The sequence below is a fragment of the Scyliorhinus torazame genome, chromosome 22, assembly GCF_047496885.1.
Source record: "Scyliorhinus torazame isolate Kashiwa2021f chromosome 22, sScyTor2.1, whole genome shotgun sequence".
Classification (NCBI taxonomy): domain Eukaryota; kingdom Metazoa; phylum Chordata; class Chondrichthyes; order Carcharhiniformes; family Scyliorhinidae; genus Scyliorhinus; species Scyliorhinus torazame.
In genome coordinates this window covers 112,374,871-112,398,029 of record NC_092728.1, presented here as the reverse complement: position 1 = coordinate 112,398,029, position 23,159 = coordinate 112,374,871, and the positions used below count along the sequence as shown (strand labels likewise).

Genomic DNA, 23,159 nt, shown 5'->3' with positions numbered 1-23,159 from the left:
GTTGCTAGCCAGGTTGGGAGCGAGGTCCCGGAGGAGGACTTCCTGGGGAAAACAAGGAAACGTTCATGAGGTGTCTGGTTGGTAGTTGTACAGAGCAGCGACCGGATGGCGTGGAGGGTCATCGGGAGGACTTCTTGCCAGCCGGAGTCTGGGAGATTCCTGGACCGTAGGGCCAGTAGAACAGTCTTCCAGACCGTTCCGTTCTCCCTCTCCACCTGTCCATTACCCCGGGGGTTCTAACTGGTCGTCCTGCTTGAGGCAATGCCCCTGTTGAGCAGGAATTGATGCAGTTCGTCGCTCATAAAGGAGGACCCCCTATCACTGTGAATGTACGCGGGGAAACCGAACAGTGTAAAGATACCCTGGAGGGCCTTGATGACGGTGGTTGCGGTCATGTCTGGGCAGGGGATGGCGAATGGGAACCGGGAGGACTCGTCAATCACGTTCAGGAAATACGTGTTGCGGTCGGTGGAGGGGCGGGGGCCTTTGAAGTCCATGCTGAGGCGTTCAAAGGGACAGGAAGCCTTTATCAGGTGCGCCCTCTCTGGCCGGTAGAAGTGCGGTTTGCACTCCGCGCAGATTTGGCAGTCCCTGGTGACTGTCCTGACCTCCTCGATGGAGTAGGGCAGGTTGCGGGTCTTAATGAAGTGGAAAAAATGAGTGACCCCCGGGTGGCAGAGGTCCTCGTGGAGGGCGCGGAGGCGGTCCACTTGTGCAGTGGCACATGTGCCGTGGGGCAGGGCATCAGGAGGCTCGTTTAGCTTCCCAGGACGGTAGAAGATCTCGTAGTTGTAGGTGGAGAGTTCTATCCTCCACCGCAAGATCTTGTCGTTTTTTATCTTGCCCCGCTGTGCATTATTGAACATGAACGCAACCGACCGTTGGTCAGTGAGGAGAGTGAATCTCCTGCCGGCCAGGCAATGCCTCCAATGTCGCACAGCTTCTACTATGGCTTGTGCCTCTTTTTCGACCGAGGAATGGCGAATTTCGGAAGCATGGAGGGTACGTGAGAAGAAGGCCACGGGCCTGCCCGCTTGGTTGCGGGTGGCCGCCAGAGCTACGTCGGACGCATCGCTCTCGACCTGGAAGGGGAGGGACTCGTCGATGGCGCACATCGTGGCCTTTGCAATGTCTGCTTTGACGCGGCTGAAGGCCTGGCGGGCCTCCGTCGACAGGGGGAAGGTTGTGGACTGGATTAGGGGTTGGGCTTTGTCTGCGTAGTTAGGGACCCATTGGGCGTAATAACTGAAAAACCCGAGGTAGCGCTTCCGGGCCTTGGGGCAGTGAGAACTCCATAAGGGGGCGCATGCGTTCAGGGTCGGGGCCTATAACTCCATTTCGCACTACATAGCTGAGGATGGCTAGGCGGTCGGTGCTAAACACGCACTTATCCTTATTATATGTTAAGTTAAGGATTTTCGCGGTCTGGAGAAATTTTCGGAGGTTGTTGTCGTGGTCCTGATGGTCATGGCCGCAGATGGTGACGTTATCAAGATAAGGGAACGTTGCGCGTAAGCCGTACCGGTCAAGCATTCGGTCCATCTCGCGTTGGAAGACCGAGACCCCGTTAGTGACACCGAAGGGAACCATTAAAAATTGATAGAGCCGTCCATCTGCTTCAAAGGCAGTGTACTTGCGGTCACTAGTACGGAGGGGTAGCTGATGGTAGGCGGACTTGAGATCCACCGTGGAGAAGACCTTGCATTGCGCAATCCTGTTTACCAGGTCGGCTATACGGGGGAGAGGGTACGCATCCAGCTGCGTAAACCTGTTGATGGTCTGGCTGTAGTCAATGACCATCCTATGTTTCTCCCCAGTCTTTACCACCACTACTTGAGCTCTCCAGGGACTGTTGCTAGCTTCAATGACTCCTTCCCTCAGTAGCCTTTGGACCTCTGACCTGATGAAGGTCCGGTCCTGGGCACTGTACCGTCTGCTCTTGGTGGCGACAGGTTTGCAATCCGGGGTGAGGTTCGCAAACAGGGAAGGTGGGTCGACTTTAAGGGTCGCGAGGCCGCAGACAGTAAGGGGGGTATAGGGCCGCCGAATTTGAAGGTCAGGCTTTGCAAGTTACATTTGAAGTCCAACCCCAGGAGGGTAGCCGCGCAGAGGTGCGGCAGGACATACAGGCGGAACTTGTTGAATTTCCTGCCTTGGACAGTGAGGTTCGCTAGGCAGAACCCCTTTATCTCCACCGAGTGTGACCCGGAGGCCAGGGAGATCCTTTGGTTCACAGGGTGGGTAACAAGTGAACAGCGCCTTACCGTGTCGGGGTGAACAAAGCTTTCCGTGCTTCCAGAGTCAATCAGGCAAGACGTCTCGTGGCCGTTGATGAAGACCGTCGTCGTTGCTGTTGCGAGTGTCCGAGGTCGATTTTGGTCAAGAGTCACCGAGGCCAGATGGAGCAGTTGCGGGTTTTGATCGGGCGGCATGTAGTCGGCCGTGCTGGGGTCCTGGGGCCCCATCCAAGATGGCGTCTCCCATGGGCTGCACATGGTGGTCGGGGATGGACAAAATGGCGGTGGGGATGGACAAAATGGCGCCGCCCATCCGTCCAATGTGGTGTCTGAGGGGCACTGTGGCCGCGCCCGTGGGTCGCACGTGGCACTAGGATAGGGGGGTGGCGGTGAGTGCTGACCGCCTGGGGCCCGAAGGGAAGGTTGCCGCGCCGGTCCGGAGTCGATGGAGACCGCGGCCACGGCGCAGGCCTGGCAGACCCCCACAAAATGGCCCTTCTTGCCGCACCCTTTGCAGGTGGAGGTGCTTTGCCTGCCTGCAGAAGAAACAGCGGGGCCCGACGGAGTTAGCAGGCCGTCTTACAGCACAGGCCTGCGGGGACACGGGGAAGGTCTGTGGGGCTGCCGCTGCGGGATTCCACGCTGCCCAGGGGGCCGCCGCGTGGTCGGGCACGTAGGATTGTGCGTCCCTGGAGGCAACGTCCATGGACCCTGCCAGGGCCCGTGCCTCTCTAAGTCCCAGGGTGTCTTTTTCTAAGAGTCTTTGGCGGATCTCTGAGGAGCTCATACCTGCTACGAAGGCATCCCGGATTAGGAGTTCCGTGTGCTCGCTCCCCGAAACTTGCGGGCAGCCACAGTTTCTGCCCAGCACCAGTAGCGCGCGGTCGAACCCCTCCAACGGTTCCCCGGGGCTTTGCCGTCTAGTTGCCAGGTGACGTGCGTAGACCTGGTTTACAGGGCGGATATAATGTCCTTTTAACAGTTCGATTGCAGCATCGAAGTCCTCCGCCTCCTCGATGAGGGTGAAGATTCCAGGGCTTACTCTCGAGTGCAGGAGATGCAGTTTCTGTTCTCCTGAGGGGGCGCCTCCGGCAGTCTCGAGGTAGCCTTTAAAACACGCCAGCCAGTGCTTAAATATCGTCGCCGAGTTCTCCGCGTGGGGGCTGAGTTGTAGACACCCCAGCTTGATTCGGAGATCCATCCTTTCAGCTTAAGTGTAGTCTATTAAATTGATGCACGATCAATTACTATTACAGACGAGGTCGTCACATAACTGAAGGCTTTAATAGACTAGAACTGTTCCCCAGCAGCTTCGGTACAGAATGAGGGCTGCTGGGACGGCACCGGTTCTTATACCCCGCCTGTCAGGGCGGAGCTACATACCAAACAGCCAATGGTAAACTCCTAGGTTTAACCAATGGTCTTCAGTCTCTCGGGTACTGCAATACCTGATAATACCACACTTGTGTTGCCTCCTGATTCTTTTGCCAATCATCTTAAATCGGGATCTCTCATTCTCAATCCTTCCAGCAATGGGAACAGTTTCTCTATCTCTGTCAGACTCCTCCTGATTTTGATTATCTCAATCAAATCTCCTTTCAACCTTCCTTTCCTCCAATCTACCCACATAAGTGAAGTTCCTCATCCCTGGAACCATTCTTATGAATCTTTTCTGCTGTCTCTCCAATGTCTTCACATCTTTCCCAATGTGTGGTGCCCAGAACTGGGCACAATGCTCTAGCTGAGGCTGAAGCCAGTGTTTTATCCAAGTTCAACCCAACCTCCTTGCTCTCGTACTCTCTAGGCAGAGTTAATGTTCTCCCCCCCCCCTCATATCGCGGGTGCTGAGGTGGGTGTGTTGGGGTTGGGGGGGGGGGCGGGGGGGGGGGGGGGGGGGGGGGAAAGAGTTAAAATTACATGGACGGGATTCCCTTCGCAATTTCACAGTGGGACTACCAGGGCCTCAGGTGGGAAACCTGCCCTTTCACCTATTGAGACACTTAACGGTCTATCCCACCTGCCCTCCACTTGTCGGCTGGGGCAGGGGTCAGAGCAGGGGTCAGAGCAGGGGTCAGAGCAGGGGTCAGAGCAGGGTGGAAAACCAATGAATCAATCAATCTATATTTTGGACATGAAGGTGGGGGGGACTCAATCTGAAGGCCCATCAGATTTGGGATCCTCTGGGACCTTGGAGACCCTGCCCTGCCTCCCCCCGCCCCCCCCCCCCCCCCCCCAAGATCATCCCCTAACTTCCCATCCCAGGACCTGCCTCACGGACGGTACCAGAACCTAGTTGCAGGCAGACCGCTGCAGTACTGTTTCTGGCCACTGTAGCGCTGTGCCTGGATGAGCTGGAAAGTTGTTGGCCATTGCAGGACTACCTTCCAAGGCCGGGAGGAATCCCACCCACGGTTGGTGGGGCCGATGTCTGTATTTACAAAGACCAGCGGATCCCCGTCTGCCCGATTACCCACTTCCTCAACCTGCCCTGCCACCCTGTTCCGGCGCCCACTTTAAAATTTAAATTGCCTTTCCTTATTCTTCCTGCTAAAATGTGATGGAGGATTAGCAGAGCGTCGGCAGAATACAGGTGGAACTTGATGTGGTCTCAGGTGATTGAGCTGAGGGGCAGTGTGTAGATGGGGAATAGGGGAGACTGGGGATAGATCCCTGGGGAACACCAGTGGTAACAGTGCAGGAAGAGGAAACATTGCCAGTGATTCTCTGGTTATGTTGCGATAGATGGGACTGGAACCAAGTGAGAGCAGCACCATCCAGTGACGAGGTGTTGGAGGAGGGTGTGGTCAACGCGTCACAAGCTGCAGATGGAGAAGGATGAAGGGGGAGACTTTCCCTCGATCACAGTCACACAGGATGTCATTGTGACTTTGATAAAGGCCGTTTCGGTGATGTGGCAGAGCAGAAACCTGATTGGAGGGAAAATAGGAACGGATTTTGGAGAGAACAACCTGTTCAAGGATTTTCGGGAGATTGAAGACCATAGTTATCAAGGGCAAAGGTGTTTTTTTGAGGAGAGGGGTGATGGCGTCAAACTTAAAAGACAAGAGGGCCCAGAGAGGAAGAGAGAATCTTTCAAAATATCAACAAACCTGAGGGCCAGGAGAAGTTAGGTGGTCAATAGTTTGGTGGGAATAGGGGTGGGAAAGCAGGAGTTGACGTCAGAGAGGGTCCGGGGGAGAGATCGGATAGAAACTAGAAATAAATGGGATTAGAGGAAGTTTGAACTGGCGAGTGGCAGGAGGGAGGGGCAAGACACAGTCAGCTGACCAGATGGTCCCAAGGTTAATGACAAAGAACTCCAGAATTTCCTCACATTTTTCAGAAGTGAGGGTGGAGGGGGCAGGGCAAAGGGATTTAAGGAGATGGCTATATTGATGAAGTACCAGGTGCAGAGGAGAGAATAGACTTCATTTGGTTATACGAGCGACAGAAGAAATAGAAAGGAAGAAATGTGACTGGTTGGTGGCGGTCCCTTCCTCACAGGACAGAAAACATTTCCACAAATAGTTAAAAAATCAAGGTGCAAAAAGGAGATAGTTAAAACAATCATTATCATGTGAGAAAAATTACTGGGAGAAATAATGCAATTGAAGACTGACAGCTTCCCCTGGCCTTCATCTGAGAATCTTCAAAGAAATGGATGGATAAATCCCCTGGCATCTGGACCACAAAAGACAGGAGGGAGATCCCACAGCCTTTGAACCTGCTTCAACATTGCCCCGCCTGCTCAAATCCCTCAGAGGCCAGAAATTTGTCCATGCGAAGGGGCCTTAAATCTATTCAATAATGAAGCACCCACAACCCTCTGGGGTCGATATTTCACAGGGTTCACAACCCTTTAAGTGAAGTAATTTCTCCTCATCTCTCAGTCCAAAATGATTGGCCCTCTTAACCTGAGGCTGCCCCCACCCCGGACTCTGGTTTAGCTTCTACTGTCAGTGGAAAGAATCTCAGAGACCACCCTGACCCGTGACAGCCCCTTCACAATCGCCTGTGAATGGTATTACTAATACAGGCTGCAGGGTTGCTGGGAGAGGCGAGTGCATATTTAAAAGAGACTTCACTTCCTGGAGCGGGCCTATTGGCTCATTGGAAATAAGGCAGGGTACAAAAGGTGTGGCAGGAGTGCCTTTAGACACTGAGTGCTGATTGGAACAGAGTGCATCTGAGTTTAGGTGAGTGACTGAGTGCTGATTGGAACAGAGTGCATCTGAGTTTAGGTGAGTGACTGAGTTCGGGTGAGTGGCGAGAGAGGGCTGTGTTGGTGTTCGGGTTTATCCTTGAGGTTCTATAAAACAAATTTTAAAAATTATTTAAATTAATTAACTAGTTGAATATGACTGGACAGGTGATGTGCTGTTGCTGTATGATGATGGAACTGGTGGATCCCATTGAGACCGTCAGTGACCACATCTGCAGCAAGTGTTGGCTGCTCGAGGAACTTCAGCTCAGAATTGATGAGCTGGAGACCGAGCTGCACACACTGCGGCACATCAGGGAGGGGGAACATTACCTGGACGCTTTGTTTCAGGAGGCAGTCACACCCGGTAGAATAAGTTCTGTTAATTCGGACAGTGGTCAGGGACAGAGTGGTGTGACTGCAAGGGAGGCAGGTAGGGGGATCCTGAGTTTAGGAGTTGAGGAGCCTCAGTCCTTGACCTTGACCAACAGGTATGAGGTACTTGCTCCCTGTGTGGATGAGGAAGATGGCTGTAGGGAGGATGCGTTGACTGACCACTGCACCGTGGTACAGGAAGCCATTCAAGAGGGGGGGGCAAAAAGACAAGTGGTAGTTGTAGGGGATTCTATAATTAGGGGGATTGATGGCATCCTTTGTAAGCCAGATCGAGAGTCCCGCATGGTATGTTGCCTGCCCGGTGCCAGGGTGAGGGACATCTCTGATCAGCTTGAAAGGATTTTGGAGAGGGAGGGGGAGGATCCAGTTGTTGTGGTCCATGTTGGGACTAACAACATAGGTAAGACTAGGAAAGAGGACCTGTTTGGGGATTATCAAACACTAGGGACTAAATTAAAGAACAGGTCCTCCAGGGTTATAATCTCTGGATTACTACCCGAGCCACGTGCCAATTGGCATAGGGTTGAGAAAATTAGGGAAGTTAACACGTGGCTAAAGGAGTGGTGCGGGAAAGAGGGATTCCATTTCATGGGGCATTGGCATCAGTACTGGGGCAGGAGGGACCTGTACCATTGGGACGGTCTTCACCTGAACCATTCCGGGACCAGTGTTCTAGCGAATAGGATAAATAGGTTGGTCAGAAGGACTTTAAACTAGCAAGTTGGGGGGGGGAAGGGAAGTGTAAAGCTATGGACAGTATAATGGTTAATGGAGATCAAGGCAGCAGGTTACGTGACAGGTTATTATGTAGAGATATGGGTTCAAAGACAAGGAAAATTAGGAGAAAGGGTAAGAGGAAAAATAATTTGCGAAAAGTTACTGATCAAGGTGTTAGGATTCATAACAAAGACATAAAAAACAGCAGAAGTGTACTTTACCTGAATGCTCGTAGTATACAAAATAAGGTAAATGAGTTGATGGCGCAAATCATCGTGAATGACTATGATTTAGTGGCCATTACTGAAACATGGTTAAAAGATGGTCACGACTGGGAGTTAAATATCCAAGGGTATCAGACTATACGAAAGGATAGAATGGACGGTAAGGGCGGTGGTGTAGCTTTGTTGTTTAAGGATGGCATCCGGGCAATAGTAAGGGATGATATTGGTGCTATGGAGGACAAGGTTGAATCAATTTGGGTGGAAATCAGGAATAGTAAGGCGAAAAGGTCACTGATAGGAGTAGTCTATAGGCCACCAAATAGTAACAGGATGGTGGGGCAGGCAATAAGCTCAGACAGAGTCAATGTGGCTTTGTGAAAGGTAAACATGTTTTACTGGGACTCTCGGAGGTTGGTGGCTGTGGGGAAGTAGCAGGATGCCGAGTATCTGGATGTTCCAGAGAAATTTGATAAGGTGCTGGACAGAAGCTGAGTGCACAATATCCGAGCTGATGGTGTTGGGGGTGAGTGTGGACAGGGGATTGGCTAAATAACAGCAATCGGGATTCATGGGTCATGTTCAGGTTGGCAAAATGTAAGTAGTGAAATGTCACAGGGATCAGTGTTGGAGCCTTAAATATTTCTGATCAATATTAATGACTTGGAAGAACTGATTGATTGTATTGTAGCCAGATTTGTTGTTGATACAAAGTGGGCAGGGGGAGAGGGGCGACAGGGGGAGGGGGGGCGACAGGGGGAGGGGGGGCGACAGGGGGAGGGGGGGCGACAGGGGGAGGGGGGGCGACAGGGGGAGGGGGGGCGACAGGGGGAGGGGGGGCGACAGGGGGAGGGGGGCCGACAGGGGGAGGGGGGGCGACAGGGGGAGGGGGGTGACAGGGGGAGGGGGGTGACAGGGGGAGGTGGGTGACAGGGGGAGGGGGGGTGACAGGGGGAGGGGGGGTGACAGGGGGAGGGGGGTGACAGGGGGAGGGGGCCGACAGGGGGAGGGGGGTGACAGGGGGAGGGGGGGTGACAGGGGGAGGGGGGTGACAGGGGGAGGGGGGTGACAGGGGGAGGGGGGTGACAGGGGGAGGGGGGTGACAGGGGGAGGGGGGTGACGGGGGGATGGGGGTGACGGGGGAGGGGTGACAGGACGATGGGGGTGACAGGACGATGGGAGTGACGGGGGATGGTGGTGACAGGGGGTGGGGGTGACAGGGGGATGCAGACGGATGTCGGTGGGTTAAGCAAGTCGGCAAAAAATTTGCAAGTGCAGTAAAATGTTGTAAAATGTCAGCTTGTCCGTTTTGGCAGGGAAAACAAAACGGCTGTTTTTTAAAATGGAGTCTGAGAATGCCGGGGTACGGAGGGTCCGGGGTACGGAGGGTCCGGGGTACGGAGGGTCCGGGGTACGGAGGGTCCGGGGTACGGAGGGTCCGGGGTACAGAGGGTCCGGGGTACAGAGGGTCCGGGGTACAGAGGGTCCGGGGTACAGAGGGAAGGGGTACAGAGGGAAGGGGTACAGAGGGAAGGGGTACAGAGGGAAGGGGTACAGAGGGAAGGGGTACAGAGGGAAGGGGTACAGAGGGAAGGGGTACAGAGGGAAGGGGTACAGAGGGAAGGGGTACAGAGGCCTTATTGCATAGGGGGATCGAATATACATTTCAAAGGAGGTTCACTGGACTGATATCTGGGATGAAGGTGTTTGTTTGCTTTTGAGGAAAGGTTGAGAAGGTTGGGCCGCTACTCATTGGAGTTTAGAAGATTGAGAGAGAGAGACGATGTTATTGAAAGAGATAAGATTCTGAGCGGCTCAACCAGGTGGATAGTGAAAGAATAGCTTCCTTCATGTGGGAATCTCGTGCACAGTCTCAAAATAACGGGTCCCCATCAGGAAGAATTTAATCTCTCAAAGGGTCGTTAATTTTTGGAGAGAGCAGTGGAGGCTGGGTCAGGTCTGACTGGGTCTTTGAATATATTCAAGGCTGAATTAGATAGATTATTCATCGGTCAGGGAGTACAGGGGGAGAAACAGGAAAGTGGAGTTAAGGCCACACTCAGACCAGTCATAATCCTATTGGATGGTGCAGCAGGGTCAAGGGGCTGAATGGTTTACTCCTGTCACATCACTGATGTCTTTCCACAGTCACCATGACATGCTGGGCAGGACAAGGGGGAGAAGATATAAACAGTGGAAGATGTCAGGTTTCCTCACAGGACAGGTACAGCACAGGGTTAGATACAGAGTAAAGCTCGCTCTACACTGTCCCCATCAAACACTCCCAGGACAGGTACAGCATGGGGTTAGATACAGAGTAAAGCTCCCTCTACACTGTCCCCATCAAACACGCCCAGGACAGGTACAGTATGGGGTTAGACACAGAGTAAAGCTCCCTCTACACTGTCCCCATCAAACACTCCCAGGACAGGTACAGCACGGGGTTAGATACAGAGTAAAGCTCGCTCTACACTGTCCCCATCAAACACTCCCAGGACAGGTACAGCACGGGGTTAGATACAGAGTAAAGCTCCCTCTACACTGTCCCCATCAAACATGCCAAAGTGTCGAAATCACTCTACTTACCACTCCACCATCAGGATCCCTGATGTAACCGTAAGCTATCGTCTTATTGAGTGTGAATGCAAAATCCGCCCTCCGTATGTGTCCGACTACTTTTCCGTTCCTCCAGATCACTTCCAGACCGAACATGGGGACCTTCCTGCGGAATAATTAATGTTTTTTATATCACCGCACAATGAAACCACCCCACACACTGCCCACGTCATCATCTACATTATCGGGGCCGAGCCTGAACCTTACCCTGGAGGCCATTCCACGGCGACAATCCACACTTACAAGCAAGCTGCAATGGAATGTTCCTGAAGATTGTCAAGGACAGAGAGACCTCGGGGTGCATGCAACAGATATTCAAAGATGACAAGACACATAGAGAGAGTAATTAGCGAGCAACTGCGAACTTCAGCTTCACAGGTCGAGATAATGAATACCAAGCAGCAGCATTATGCCAACCTCTGGCTGGGCCACAACTAAAGTACTCCATGCAAATGTTTCGAGACGGTGCGGAGGAGATTTACCAGAATTGTTCCTTGAATGAGCAGGTTTACTGACAAAGTTTGGAATGAGAAGCTGAGGATGGGAGGGGGGGGGGGGGGGGCACGATGCCACAGAGGTTAGCATTGCTACCTCACAGCTCCAGGGTCCCAGGTTCAATTCTGGCCTCGGGTGACTGTGTGGAGTTTGCACTTTCTCCCTGTGATGTTCTCTGTTTTGTAAATCAGGATGTCGAGAACGTAGTGCTAACAAAGAACATCAAGCTAAGTTAGTGAACAAAGCTGATTTATTTACACTACTTAAATAAGATTCAAACAGGTCAACAAGGTATAAGTTATTAAATTAAATTATACGATATCTCTAACTACAGAACTCTACACTATGCAACTAATCTATCTCGCGCCTAAACACCTTCTCCCAGAATACCAGGAGTCACATGACATTTATATGACTGCTCCCTATCGCCATCTGGTGGTCAGAAGTATTATCATCAGACCAGCCAGATCTATTCCTGGGGAGGAGGGCGGACGCCCTTGCCTTTGCCTCCCTGATCGCCCGCCGTAGAATCTTGTTTGGCTGGCGGTCAGCAGCACCGCCCAAAGCTGCAGACTGGCTGGCGGTCAGCACCACCCAAAGCTGCAGACTGGCTGGCGGTCAGCAGCACCACCCAAAGCTGCAGACTGGCTGGCGGTCAGCAGCACCGCCCAAAGCTGCAGACTGGCCGGCGGTCAGCAGCACCGCCCAAAGCTGCGGACTGGCTGGCGGTCAGCAGCACCCAAAGCTGCGGACTGGCTGGCGGTCAGCAGCACCGCCCAAAGCTGCAGACTGGCTGGCGGTCAGCACCACCCAAAGCTGCAGACTGGCTGGCGGTCAGCAGCACCCAAAGCTGCAGACTGGCTGGCGGTCAGCAGCACCACCCAAAGCTGCAGACTGGCTGGCGGTCAGCAGCACCGCCCAAAGCTGCAGACTGGCTGGCGGTCAGCAGCACCACCCAAAGCTGCAGACTGGCTGGCGGTCAGCAGCACCCAAAGCTGCGGACTGGCTGGCGGTCAGCAGCACCGCCCAAAGCTGCAGACTGGCTGGCGGTCAGCACCACCCAAAGCTGCAGACTGGCTGGCGGTCAGCAGCACCACCCAAAGCTGCAGACTGGCTGGCGGTCAGCAGCACCGCCCAAAGCTGCAGACTGGCTGGCGGTCAGCAGCACCACCCAAAGCTGCAGACTGGCTGGCGGTCAGCAGCACCCCCCCCAAAGCTGCAGACTGGCTGGCGGTCAGCACCACCCAAAGCTGCAGACTGGCTGTCCGACCTCTTGGAATCTCTCCAAATGGAGAAAATCAAATTCGCCATCCGAGGGTCAGACGGCGGCTTCCACAGAACGTGGGAGCCATTCGCCCAATTGTTCCGGGACCTGTTTGTGACCAACGAACAAGCAGAAGAATAGCCAGGTAGCCAAGAAACAGGGGAAAGTAGCCAAGGCGTGAGAGGGAGGGATAGACGGGAGGGGGGGGGGGGAGAAACAGCTAAACCTAAGAGAAAAGAAAGGCGAACCACAGGAGAAGGGGATGGGGAAGGGGGGGGGCTAAAGAGCGAAGAGGGAGGAGACACGGAACAATAGAGGGGAACCAGAGAGGAGGGGGGGGAAGCGAGGAAATGATAGCCGGAAGGAGAGCATGGGAAACAACAACAAACTTGGCAAACACGGGAACAGAGAGAAAGGAAAATACGGGCAAAAGATGGGACGAACAGCCGAAGCGGAGGTGAACGCGCGACGACAACAGCAGCGAAAACCGTCGGGGAGAAGCAAGTAGTAACAGCACCAACCCATGGTCCATTCTCGTATTGACCTCTCTGTATTGGACATAACTAATGTAAATGTTTCTCCACAGTGTGTACCTCCCCAGTTTCCCCCCAGTCCCCCACAAACAATACCTATTTATTTGTTAAAAATAATATTGTTAACTGTACAGAGTTGCTGTTGTTGAGCTAGAGCACAATATCATACCAGTTTTTTCCCCCTTTTTTCCCCTCTTCTATATATAATATATTTTATGCTGTGTACATAACTGTAAATATACTTTGTTCAAAAACCCAATAAAAAACATTTATAAAAAGAAGTATTAGCATCAAATTGTTTGTATTCCTTACAATATACAGATTGTTGCATCCCCCTTTCTTTGAAGATGTTTGTACATCATCACGAACATTTATACATGATAAGCAATGTATGCTCTGTACATGTAAATGAATATTGTTACGTGTTCACAAATTTGTAACTTTTTGCAGTTCATAGATTGAGTCTGTCAGGCTTTCTTTTGATTTGACTTGACTTTCTCAATCTCGGTTGTTCAGCATCATAAGAACATAAGAACTAGGAGCAGGAGTCGGCCACCTGGCCCCTCGAGCCTGCTCCACCATTCAATGAGATCATGGCTGATCTTTATTGGACTCAGCTCCACTTTCCGGTCCGAACACCATAACCCTTAATCCCTTTATTCTTCAAAGAACTATCTATCTTTATCTTAAAAACATTTAATGAAGGAGCCTCAACCGCTTCACTGGGCAAGGAATTCCATAGATTCACAACCCTTTGGGTGAAGAAGTTCCTCCTAAACTCAGTCCTAAATCTACTTCCCCTTATTTTGAGGCTATGCCCCCTAGTTCTGCTTTCACCCGCCAGTGGAAACAACCTGCCCGCATCTATCCTATCTATTCCCTTCATAATCTTATATGTTTCTATAAGATCCCCCCTCATCCTTCTAAATTCCAACGAGTACAGTCCCAGTCTACTCAACCTCTCCTCGTAAGCCAACCCCTTCAGCTCTGGGATTAACCTAGTGAATCTCCTCTGCACACCCTCCAGTGCCAGTACGTCCTTTCTCAAGTAAGGAGACCAAAACTGAACACAATACTCCAGGTGTGGCCTCACTAACACCTTATACAATTGCAGCAGAACCTCCCTAGTCTTAAACACCATCCCTCTAGCAATGAAGGACAAAATTCAATTTGCCTTCTTAATCACCTGTTGCACCTGTAAGCCAACTTTTTGCGACTCATGCACTAGCACACCCAGGTCTCTCTGCACAGCAGCATGTTTTAATATTTTATCATTTAAATAATAATCCCTTTTGCTGTTATTCCTATCAAAATGGATAACCTCACATTTGTCAACATTGTATTCCACCTGCCAGACCCTAGCCCATTCACTTAGCCTATCCAAATCCCTCTGCAGACTTCCAGTATCCTCTGCACTTTTTGCTTTACCACTTATCTTAGTGTCGTCTGCAAACTTGGACACATTGCCCTTGGTCCCCAACTCCAAATCATCTATGTAAATTGTGAACAGTTGTGGGCCCAACACTGATCCCTGAGGGACACCACTAGCTACTGATTGCCAACCAGAGAAACACCCATTAATCCCCACTCTTTGCTTTCTATTAATTAACCAATCCTCTATCCATGCTACTACTTTCCCCTTAATGCCATGCATCTTTATCTTATGCAGCAACCTTTTGTGTGGCACCTTGTCAAAGGCTTTCTGGAAATCCAGATATACCACATCCATTGGCTCCCCGTTATCTACCGCACTGTTAATATCCTCAAAAAATTCCACTAAATTAGTTAGGCACGACCTGCCCTTTATGAACCCATGCTGCGTCTGCCCAATGGGACAATTTCCATCCAGATGCCTCGCTATTTCTTCCTTGATGATAGATTCCAGCATCTTCCCTACTACCAAAGTTAAGCTCACTGGCCTATAATTACCCGCTTTCTGCCTACCTCCTTTTTTAAACAGTGGTGTCACGTTTGCTAATTTCCAATCCGCCGGGACCACCCCAGAGTCTAGTGAATTTTGGTAAATTATCACTAGTGCATTTGCAATCTCCCTCGCCATCTCTTTTAGCACTCTTGGATGCATTCCATCAGGTCCAGGAGACATGTCTACCTTTAGCCCCATTAGCTTGCCCATCACTACCTCCTTGGTGATAACAATCCTCTCAAGGTCCTCACCTGTCATAGCCTAATTTCCATCAGTCACTGGCATGTTATTTGTGTCTTCCACTGTGAAGACCGACCCAAAAAACCTGTTCAGTTCCTCAGCCATTTCCTCATCTCCCATTATTAAATCTCCCTTCTCCTCCTCTAAAGGACCAATATTTACCTTAGCCACTCTTTTTTGTTTTATGTATTTGTAGAACCTTTTACTATCTGTTTTTATATTCTGAGCAAGTTTACTCTCATAATTTATCTTACTCTTCTTTATAGCTTTTTTAGTAGCTTTCTGTTGCCCCCTAAAGATTTCCCAGTCCTCTAGTCTCCCACTGATCTTTGCTACTTTGTATGTTTTTTTCTTCAATTTGATACTCTCCCTTATTTCCTTAGATATCCACGGTCGATTTTCCCTCTTTTTACCGTCCTTCCTTTTTGTTGGTATAAACCTTTGCTGAGCACTGAGAAAAATCACTTGGAAGGTTCTCCACTGTTCCTCAACTATTTCACTATAAAGTCTTTGCTCCCAGTCTACCTTAGCTAGTTCTTCTCTCATCCCATTGTAATCTCCTTTGTTTAAGCACAAAACACTAGTGCTTGATTTTACCTTCTCACCCTCCATCTGTATTTTAAATTCCACCATATTGTGATCGCTCCTTCCGAGAGGATCCCGAACTATGAGATCCTGAATCAATCCTGTCTCATTACACAGGACCAGATCTAGGACCGCTTGTTCCCTCGTAGGTTCCATTACATACTGTTCGAGGAAACTATCGCGGATACATTCTATAAACTCCTCCTCAAGGCTGCCTTGACCGACCTGGTTGAACCAATCAACATGTAGATTAAAATCCCCCATGATAACTGCTATACCATTTCTACATGCATCTGTTATTTCTTTTGTTTATTGCCTGCCCCACCATAATGTTACTATTTGGTGGCCTATAGATTACTCCTATCAGTGACTTTTTCGCCTTACTATTCCTGATTTCCACCCAAATGGATTCAACCTTATCCTCCATAGCACCGATGTCATCCCTTACTGTTGCCCGGATGTCATCCTTAAATAACAGAGCTACACCACCTCCCTTACCATCCACTCTGTCCTTCCGAAAAGTTTGATACCCTCTGATATTTAACTCCCAGTTGTGACCATCCTTTAACCATGTTTCAGTAATGGCCACTAAATCATAGTCATTCACGGTGATTTGCGCCATCAACTCATTTACCTTATTCCGAATACTACGAGCATTCAGGTAAAGTACACTTATGTTGGCTTTTTTACCTCTGTTCTGAATCTTAACACCTCGATCAGTAACCTCTCCTAAGTTATATTTCCTCTTAACCTTTCTCCTAATTTTCCTTGTCGTTGAACCCATATCTTCATGTAACAACCTGCCGCGTCGCTTACCATTAATGTTTTCTGACTTTTCCGTAGTGACTATATCTCGATTTCTGATATCGAAGTTGTAGCAGTTCATTTGAGTAATTCTGTGTTAAACTGAATATTCGGAAAGATAGGCTGAGTTGACTTCACCATAAGACCATAGGACATAGGAGCAGAATAAGGCCACTCGGCCCATCGAGTCTGTTCCGCCATTCAATCACGGCTGCTATTTCACTTTCGGAAATGTTCTCATGTTTCTTTTGAGAATAGAACCTTCATTTCTCATCCCGACATGAGTGTGGAGCTGCCTGGCGAATCACACGTGCCATACAGGACCATCCACCTGTGCGAATGTGCACTCTGGCGCGATCACCTGATTTTAGCTTTGAGAGTTCTTTAGCTGTCCTGTCACAATACTGTTGTTGCATTTGCTTGTCCTGCTTCATCCTGTTTACATCGTCAGTATCAGAATCTGCTAGTTCTAAACGTGGTAAAAGTTGTCGATTCATCAGCAGCTGAGCTTGTGCCAAACCTGTGGCTAGCGGTGTAGCTCTGTTTCTGCACAATGTGAACACCTTTCTCCGCTTTTCCGTTCGATTGCGGATGTAATGGGCGAGACGTATGCTTGAAATCATATTGATGTGAACATTCCATCCAATCGCAGCTGTCAATACATGGACCGTTATCTGTCATCACTGTGATCGGAATCCCATGTTCAGCAAACATTTCTTTGGTGGCTTTAATTACTGCTTGCGAATTAGAGTTGGTTAATCTTATCACCTCTGGGTAATTTGAATAGTAATTGATGATTAATAAGTAACCTTTACCATAAAAATAGAATACATCAATGCCAACCTTTGAACCATGGAGTCATTATAAGATTATGCATCATTAACTTCTCTTTGAGTATTGATCGCGTTGACATGTGGCACATTCTAAGATGAGGTTAGTGATGCCTGGCCGACTGACTGTCGAGCTCTTTGTTTCCACTTTTCGATTCCTAAGTGAGCCTTGTTTAGGATCATCTGCCTTAGCGTAGTTGGAATCACTGTGCGATCTTGCCTAAGCAGGAATCCATTGACTACGCTGAGATCATCTCGAATGTTCCTATAACTAAAACAATTTCCATTAGGCCAACCATCTCTCATGTACATCACACACTGTAATCTGTCATCTTTATTAGTTTCTTCTTTGATCAATTTGAGCTTTTCATCTGAAACAGGTAAATTCTCTTCCAAGAAATGAGCTTGAGCTTCTACTACCTGAACTATGTCAGTCATCCCATTATCTTCTCCAGTAGCACGTGACCATGCACCTGCTACCACAAGATCCTTACCGGGCGTGTATACAAGCTCAAAATCATCACGTCAAAGTTTCATTATGATTCTTTGTAATCTTGGTGACATATCATTCAAATTATTTTTAATGATGTGTACAGGTGGACAATGATCCATCTGTTAGAAGGACTAAACATTTCCTTTCCAACTGCACGTAGTGCTGTTCAATTGGAGTCATCACTCTTGATGCGTAGGCTATGGGTCGCCATTGCTCATCAGAAGTTTTCTGGAGCAGCACAGCTCCTACGCCATCCTTACTTGCATCAGTAGATATCTTGGGTTCCTTCATTGGGTCGAAGAATGATAGTACTGGTGCAGTGGTAAGTGCTGTTTTCAAATCAGACCACTCGTTTCCATGTTCTTCTGACCATGAGAATAGAACATTCTTCTTGATCAGCTGTCTCAAAGCTGTTGTTCTGGAAGATAAGTTTGGAATAAACTTTCCAAGGAAGTTGAAAAATGAACTGAAATGAATGAAATGAAAATGAAAAATGAAAATCGCTTATTGGCACAAGTAGGCTTCAAATGAAGTTACTATGAAAAGCCCCTAGTGCCACATTCCGGCGCCTGTTCGGGGAGGCTGGTACGGGAATTGAACCATACTGCTGGCCTGCCTTGGTCTGCTTTCAAAGCTGGCTTTTAGCCCTGTGCTAAACCAGCCCCAATTTACGACACCTAGCAGTCTGAGAACTGCTTCCTTGTCCTTAGGCAAAGACATCTTGTTAACTGCTGCAACTTTCTCGTCACCAGGTTGCACACCATGAGGGGATATCTGGTCACCCAGAAATGTGAGTTTGGATATCCCAAATTAGCATTTGGTCCGGTTGAGCTTCAAATCAAATTTGTCTACTCGCTGTGGTACCTGCAGAAGTCTTGCATTATGTTCTTCAAGGGTTGATGACCATATAATTATATCGTCAAAGTAAACTCGTACACCTTCAATTCCTTCAGTCATTTGCTCCATTGCAGGATGGAATATCTCTGAGGCTGATGTTATGACAAAAGGCATTCTGTTGAAGCAATATCGACCATAGGGAGTATTGAATGCATAACTTCCTACTGGATTCGTCCAGTTTCAATTGGCAAAATCCTATAGAGGCAACTAATTTGGAAAAAATCTTGGCATGTGCCATTTCACTAATGATTTCTTCACGCTTTGGGATAGGATAATGTTCTCTTTTAATATTCTGATTGAAGTCTTTCGGATCAATACAGAATCTGAGATCTCCATTCGTTTTTTTGACACATACCATTGAACTGACCCAGGATTCCTTCTGGGTGGGTGAATAACTGGCCTGGTATTATGCTTCAGCTGCATCTTGTACTTGAATGGTAATGTACCCATTCCTTGAAACACGTTTGGAAATTTTTCAATAATGACATCTTTTTCATCCTGAGCATGGATGAGATTTTGTCTGTGCTGTGAATTCTCTTCACCAGCTGCAGTAGCTCGCATACCTGCATGCCTAGTAGTGATGAACGCTTCGGTCCCAGTGTTTCACATTTTAAAGGGATCTCCGTGTATTTGTTTAGTACTGTGAGATAACATGTTCCCAACATATTAATGACATGGCCATTATAATCTCGCAATTGACAGTCATTCTCATGTATTGGAGGCTGTTGACTTAATTTGGCTATGTCTAATTTATTAATTAAATTTGCATGAGCACCGGTATCCAATTTGAATATAATATCCATTCCAGTAATGTTCAATGGAATTGTCCAGTCATCTTTTGTATTGACTGTTGATATTGGTTTTAAGACTTCTTGTGTAGAAATAACCTTTGATAGAGCAGCATGGTGGTGCAGTGGTTAGCACTGCTGCCTCACGGTGCTGAGGTCCCAGGTTAGATGCCAGCCCTGGGTCACTGTCTCTGTGGAGTTTGCACATTCTCCCTGTGATTGCGTGGGTCTCGCCCCCACAACCCAAAGATGTGCAGGGTAGGTGGATTGGCCACACTAAATTGCCCCTTAATTGGAAAAAATGAATTGGGTACTCTAAATTTTTTTTTTTTAAAAGAAATAACTTTTGAAGTAATATCTTCTCTACAATGCCTACAAAGAATGTGCCTTCCAGGTCACACATGTCTGGGACAGTATCAGGTTTGATCAGTTTCATTGTATTGTTATTTGCATTTACACTTGGTACAGTTTTCTCTTTGTTATATGAACTTTTCTTAGACTGCGGCAATATCATTCCCGTTCACTTCGCGCACACTTTCCCGAAGGCTGGGTATTTTCTCACTGGGTGGGTGTGGCCACAACGATTGCACGTCACGACGCTGGTTTCGTGATTTGCAGAATAGCCACCATCTGGAGCGTGCTGTTTTTTTGAGTGCGCCACAGCTTCAATGGCCTCAGCCACGTTGTTCGTTTTCGCGCCACTTTCGCGAATCAACATTTCGGACTACTAATTCTGAGCAAATTCACTCGCACAACACATACCGATAGCTTCTACTAGCGTTAATTTTCATTGCCTGAGCAACCTCTGACGCAGCTTTTCATTTTTTATACCGAATACAATCTGATCATGCAGCAAGGAGTCTGTTAATAGCAAAAAATTACAGGTCTGAGGTTTGAGCCTGAGATCTGGGGCAAAATTCTCCGTACTCAGCGCGATATCCGCCGACCGGCGCCAAAAACGGCGCAAATCAGTCCGGCATCGCGCCGCCCCAAAGGTGCAGAATTCTCCGCATCTTGAGGGGCCGAGCCCTCACCTTGAGGGGCTAGGCCCGCGCCGGACTGATTTCTGCCCCGCCAGCTGGCGGGAAAGTCCTTTGGTGCCCCGCCAGCTGGCGCGGAAATGACATTGCCGGGCGGCACATGCGCGGGAGCGTTAGCGGCCGCTGACTGCATCCTCGCGCATGCGCAGTGGAGGGGGTCTCTTCCGCCTCCGCCATGGTGGAGACCGTGGCAAAGGCGGAAGGAAAACAGTGCCCCCACGGAACAGGCCCGCCCGCGGATCGGTGGGTCCCGATCGCGGGCCAAGCCACCGTGGGGGCACCCCCCGGGGCCAGATCGCCCCGCGCCCCCCCCAGGATCCCGGAGCCCGCCCACGCCGCCTTGTCCCGCCGGTAAGAGAGGTGGTTTAATCCACGCCGGCGGGACAGGCATTCCAGCAGCGGGACTTCGGCCCATCCGGGCCGGAGAATCGCTGGGGGGGGGGCGCCAACCGGCGCGGCGGGATTCCCGCTCAAAAGTTTCATTAATCAAAAACATTGTGATTTCAAGAAGGAATTAGATATAGCTCTTGTGGCTAAAGGGATCAATGGATATGGGGGTGGGGGGGGGGGAAGGTGGGATCAGGGTATTGAACTTGATGATCAGCCATGATCATAATGAATGGCGGAGCAGGCTCGAGGGGCCGATTGGCCTCCTCCTGCTCCTATTTTCGATGTTTGTTTCCAAATCATCCAAACACGATTTTCCTTTCATTCAACCACGTTGACCCTGCCTGATTGCTTGAGATTTTCTAATCGTCCTGCTAGAACCTCCTTTGAAAAGCTTAATGGAGATTAATTAAAAATAATACCTGACTTCACATCAACAGATTGCTTTGGAAGTTGTTGTAATATTGAAACAAATCAGCAGTGGAGTTCACAAGCCCAGGGCAGAGACAATTCAGAGACTCACTCATCAATGGTGAAACACAGCAGCCGTTTAAACAGGCCGTCTGCTTTCTGCTTCTCCAAAGCCTCGCGACCAAGAAACGGGATCTGGGACTTCAGTTTGCACGTGAAGGCGAGCCCAGCCTCAAGTGGGGTGTCGTCAGAGCGAAGGTCAGCATGCCAGTGTCTGTAACCTGTAATACAAACCACAGCAAACTCGGGTGAGACATCAGTAACTCACAGTGCTGACATTACCTCTCCTGCCAATATTAGCCATAACCGAGAGACACCCACATCGAACATGGGCAAAGCCTGGGTAGATGCTGGATAATCCCAAACACTCAGCCAACGCACATTTTTGTGTCAATTCAAATAGAACAGATTCAAACAGAATTACAGAATTCTTACAGCACAGAAATAGGCCATTTGGTCTATCATGTCTGCACTAGCTCTCTGAGTGCACAATTCACCAAGTCAAGGACAGTAGTGGGAAGTTGTGCGTGGAGTCCGAGGAGATAGGAGAGGTGCTAAATGAATATTTTTTGTCAGTATTCACACAGGAAAAAGACAACATTGTCGAGGAGAATACTGAGATTCAGGCTACTAGACTAGAAGGGCTTGAGGTTCATAAGGAGGAGGTGTTAGCAATTCTGGATAGGGTGAAAATAGATAAGTCCCCTGGGCCAGATGGGATTTATCCTAGGATTCTCTGGGAAGCTAGGGAGGAGATTGCTGAGCCTTTGGCTTTGATCTTTAAGTCATCTTTGTGCACAGGAATAGTGCCAGAAGACTGGAGGATAGCAAATGTTGTCCCCTTGTTCAAGAAGGGGAGTAGAGACAACCCCGGTAACTATAGACCAGTGAGCCTTACTTCTGTTGTGGGCAAAATCTTGGAAAGGTTTATAAGAGATAGGGTGTATAATCATCTGGAAAGGAGTAATTTGATTAGACATAGTCAACACGGTTTCGTGAAGGGTAGGTCGTGCCTCACAAACCTTATTGAGTTCTTTGAGAAGGTGACCAAACAGGTGGATGAGGGTAAAGCAGTTGATGTGGCGCATATGGATTTCAGTAAAGCGTTTGATAAGGTTCCCCACGGTAAGCTGCTGCAGAAAATACGGAAGCATGGGATTCAGGGAGATTTAGCAGTTTGGATCAGAAATTGGCTAGCTGGAAGAAGACAAAGGGTGGTGGTTGATGGGAAGTGTTCAGACTGGAGTCCAGTTACTAGTGGTGTACCACAAGGATCTGTTTTGGGGCCACTGCTGTTTGTCATTTTTATAAATGACCTGGAGGAGGGCGTAGAAGGATGGGTGAGTAAATTTGCAGATGACACTAAAGTCGGTGGAGTTGTGGACAGTGCGGAAGGATGTTACAAGATTAAGAGGGACATAGATAAGCTGCAGCGCTGGGCTGAGAGGTGGCAAATGGAGTTTAATGCAGAAACGGGTGAGATGATTCATTTTGGAAGGAAGACAGAGTACTGGGCTAATGGTAAGATTTTTGGCAGTGTGGATGAGCAAAGAGATCTCGGTGTCCATGTACATAGATCCCTGAAAGTTGCCACTCAGGTTGAGAGGGTTAAGAAGGCGTACGGTGTGTTAGCTTTTATAGATTCACCTGAAGAAGGAGCAGCGCTCCGAAAGCTAGTGACATCGAAACAAACCTGTTGGACTTTAACCTGGTGTTGTAAGACTTCGTACTTAGCTTTTATTGGTAGAGGGATTGAGTTTCGGAGCCATGAGGTCATGTTGCAGCTGTACAAAACTCTGGTGCGGCCGCATTTGGAGTATTGCGTGCAATTCTGGTCGCCGCATTATAGGAAGGATGTGGAAGCATTGGAAAGGGTGCAGAGGAGATTTACCAGAATGTTGCCTGGTATGGAGGGAAGATCTTATGAGGAAAGGCTGAGGGACTTGAGGCTGTTTTCGTTACAGAGAAGAAGGTTAAGAGGTGACTTAATTGAGACATACAAGATGATCAGAGGATTGGA

General features: G+C 49.2%; 1 protein-coding gene across 1 annotated transcript in view; it reads right to left on the bottom strand.

Moving 5' to 3' along the window:
* Nucleotides 1-23,159, bottom strand: part of sardh (sarcosine dehydrogenase) — a 170,475-nt gene that overhangs the window by 1,827 nt on the left and 145,489 nt on the right. The window contains exons 18-19 of the mRNA XM_072488950.1: nucleotides 21,192-21,360; nucleotides 10,359-10,494 (exon numbers count right to left, since the gene is read on the bottom strand). Of these exons, the coding sequence (XP_072345051.1) occupies nucleotides 10,359-10,494; nucleotides 21,192-21,360 (305 nt within the window). The remainder of the gene's footprint in view (nucleotides 1-10,358; nucleotides 10,495-21,191; nucleotides 21,361-23,159) is intronic.